The sequence below is a fragment of the Chaetura pelagica genome, unplaced genomic scaffold (assembly GCF_000747805.2).
Source record: "Chaetura pelagica isolate M959 unplaced genomic scaffold, ChaPel_1.0 scaffold254, whole genome shotgun sequence".
In the NCBI taxonomy this organism is placed as follows: Eukaryota; Metazoa; Chordata; class Aves; order Apodiformes; family Apodidae; genus Chaetura; species Chaetura pelagica.
In genome coordinates this window covers 1,558,053-1,560,324 of record NW_009952963.1, presented here as the reverse complement: position 1 = coordinate 1,560,324, position 2,272 = coordinate 1,558,053, and the positions used below count along the sequence as shown (strand labels likewise).

At 58.4% G+C, this 2,272-nt stretch overlaps 1 protein-coding gene across 1 annotated transcript; it reads right to left on the bottom strand.

The window, feature by feature from the left end:
• Positions 1 to 1,087: 1,087 nt before the first annotated feature.
• LOC104387001 (circumsporozoite protein-like) lies at positions 1,088 to 1,711 on the bottom strand. Its single transcript, XM_009995685.1, has 2 exons — positions 1,610 to 1,711; positions 1,088 to 1,354 (listed from the first exon to the last, which is right to left on the bottom strand). Exons 1-2 carry the CDS (start codon positions 1,709 to 1,711, stop codon positions 1,088 to 1,090), a joined length of 369 nt encoding a protein of 122 aa, XP_009993987.1.
• Positions 1,712 to 2,272: the final 561 nt, after the last annotated feature.

Below are 2,272 nucleotides of genomic sequence, written 5' to 3'. Positions count from 1 at the left end.
GGGCAATTCCCAGAGGGAAGAGGAGCTGTGGCCAGGATGAGCCCCAAGCTCCCAGGCAGCCTTGGTGCCACCTCAGCTCAGCCCAGTGTGGCTGAGAAAGGTCCGGAAAACCCAGTTATTAAAGGTGTGATCCTGCCCAGATCCCTTTGGCTTCTCCATTCCCACTTCCCAGAGCAGCTCAGCTAGGCTCTTGGCAGGATCTGGCCCCTCCTTGGGGCTGAACTGCCCTCCCACCAGCCCTTACCTTCCCAATTTCTGACATCCAGGACAGTTTTGGTGTCTCTCAGCACCGAGCAAAGGGTCCCTCCTTCCCAGATGAGAGGCAGAACAGGCTGGCAGGAGATGACCCACCCCCAGGTCCCCAGGGTGAGGACCCATGGTGGCCCCCAACCAGCAGCTCTCACCCATCCCAGCCCATCCTGGAGAGTCTCAGGGAGGTTTTGGGGCTGCAGAGGGTTTGGGGAACAGGAAAACCAGTGCAGATCAATGGGACTAGTGGGGGTCCTGCCCTGCTGGCCCAGCACCCCTGCCCCTGCCAGCCCCCCTGGGGATGGGTGCTGCCCTGGCACGGGTTGGGTACCACAAGGGGATCTTGTTTGGCTGCTGTGATTTATTTTTCCTCCCCAGGGCTGCTCTGGGCTTTCTCAGGAGCTTCAATGAGCTGCTGGAACCCAGGGCTGGTCCCTCTGGGTGGGGACACCACCATGAGCCCCCCCATGGGCACCCCAAGCAGGGCCTGGCAGATGCAGGTGGGCACAGGCTGGAGGGTAAAGCCCAACCCCAGCCCTTCATTAGGCCTTGATTAGCTCATCAAGGGTGACCTGTCCCCAGAGCAGGACATCCTGGGACAGTCCCAGTCTGCTCCAACATGATGCCTTGGGGAGCATCGTGGGGGACCCTGAGCTGGTGGGTGACAATGGATGGAATAACTGGGGGCTTCTGGTGTGGTCACCCACAGCTTTACAGGGTTGTTGCTCCCAGCTGGAGTGTGGAGCTGATCCCAAGACCTGATTCCTGTTGGGATTCATGAGCTGGGGCATAGAAGGGAGCTGCCCAGTTTTCCCTGTTCTGGTTTGTTCTGGGATTTCTAACCTGCCCTTCCCAGCTGCTGGGGAAGGGGTTGTCCCTGGGGTTCTCCCTGGGGTTGTCCCTGTCCCTGGGGTTCTCCCTGGGGTTCTTCCTGTGGTTCCCCTTGTCCCTGTGGTTCCCCCTGTCCTTCTCCCTGTGGTTCCCCTTGTCCCTTTGGTTCTCCTTGTCCCTGGGGTTGTCCCTGGGATTCTCCCTGTCCCTGTGGTTCTCCCTGTCCTTGTGGTTCCCCCTGTCCCTGTGGTTCTCCCTGTCCTTGTGATTCCCCCTGTCCTTGTGGTTCTCCCTGTGGTTCCCCTGTCCCTGTGATTCCCCCTGTCCCTGTGCTTCCCCCTGTCCCATTGCTCAGCAGATTTCCCTTTCCTCACCTCTATTTTTATGCTGCTCTTTGGGACAGAAACCTGAGCCTGGAGCCCTTCTGTGAGTTCCCACTTGGCTCCTGGACAGGACCCTTCCCTCCCAGCAGCCTTAGGAAGGAGCAGTGATTCCCAAACCCCAGCTTTTCTTGCCCTACATTTTACACCTGCAGCTTCTCCTGAGGCTCCAGGATCTGTGTCCTCAGCAGCACCAGGTAGAACAACTGGCTGAAGGCTTTTTGGGCCTCACAGCTATTGATTTCTTCCATGTTTTGTTGGGATTGGGGGGCTGGGAAGCAATTCCTTGACATGGGAGGGGGGGGGTCCCTGTGGCCTGGAGATGAGACTGTGGATCTGAAGCTCCTCTTGGGAAATCAATCTCCAGCTGAGCTTGTGCCCAAGCACCTGAAGGGCTGGGATCACCTGAGGAGGGGACATTTGGGTGGCAGCTTGGAGGGGATCTCATCCCCTTGGGGGCACAGGGTGATGTTTCTGGGGCATTTGGGGTGTTGCTGGGGGTCTCCAGAGGGTATGAGGAAGACCCTGTCCCCCCTAATCCGTGGGGATGAGCAGGATGGGGCATTGCCTGCTCACCTGCCTGCCTGGGGCTGCTCTCTGGGGTGCAGGGGGGGACCAGAAACCTGTTTTTTGAACTTGAACATCAAGTAAAAGCTTCTACCCACGTCCCTGTGATTATACCCAGGCACAGAGCAGCTCGAGAAGTTCACGGGGGGATCTGTGAGGGTCTCTTGGGTCCTTGTGCTCCATAAACAGCTTTTTCTCTTGGGGGGGTGGTTATGGTGATGGGTTCCCAGCTGCTGTGGCCACAG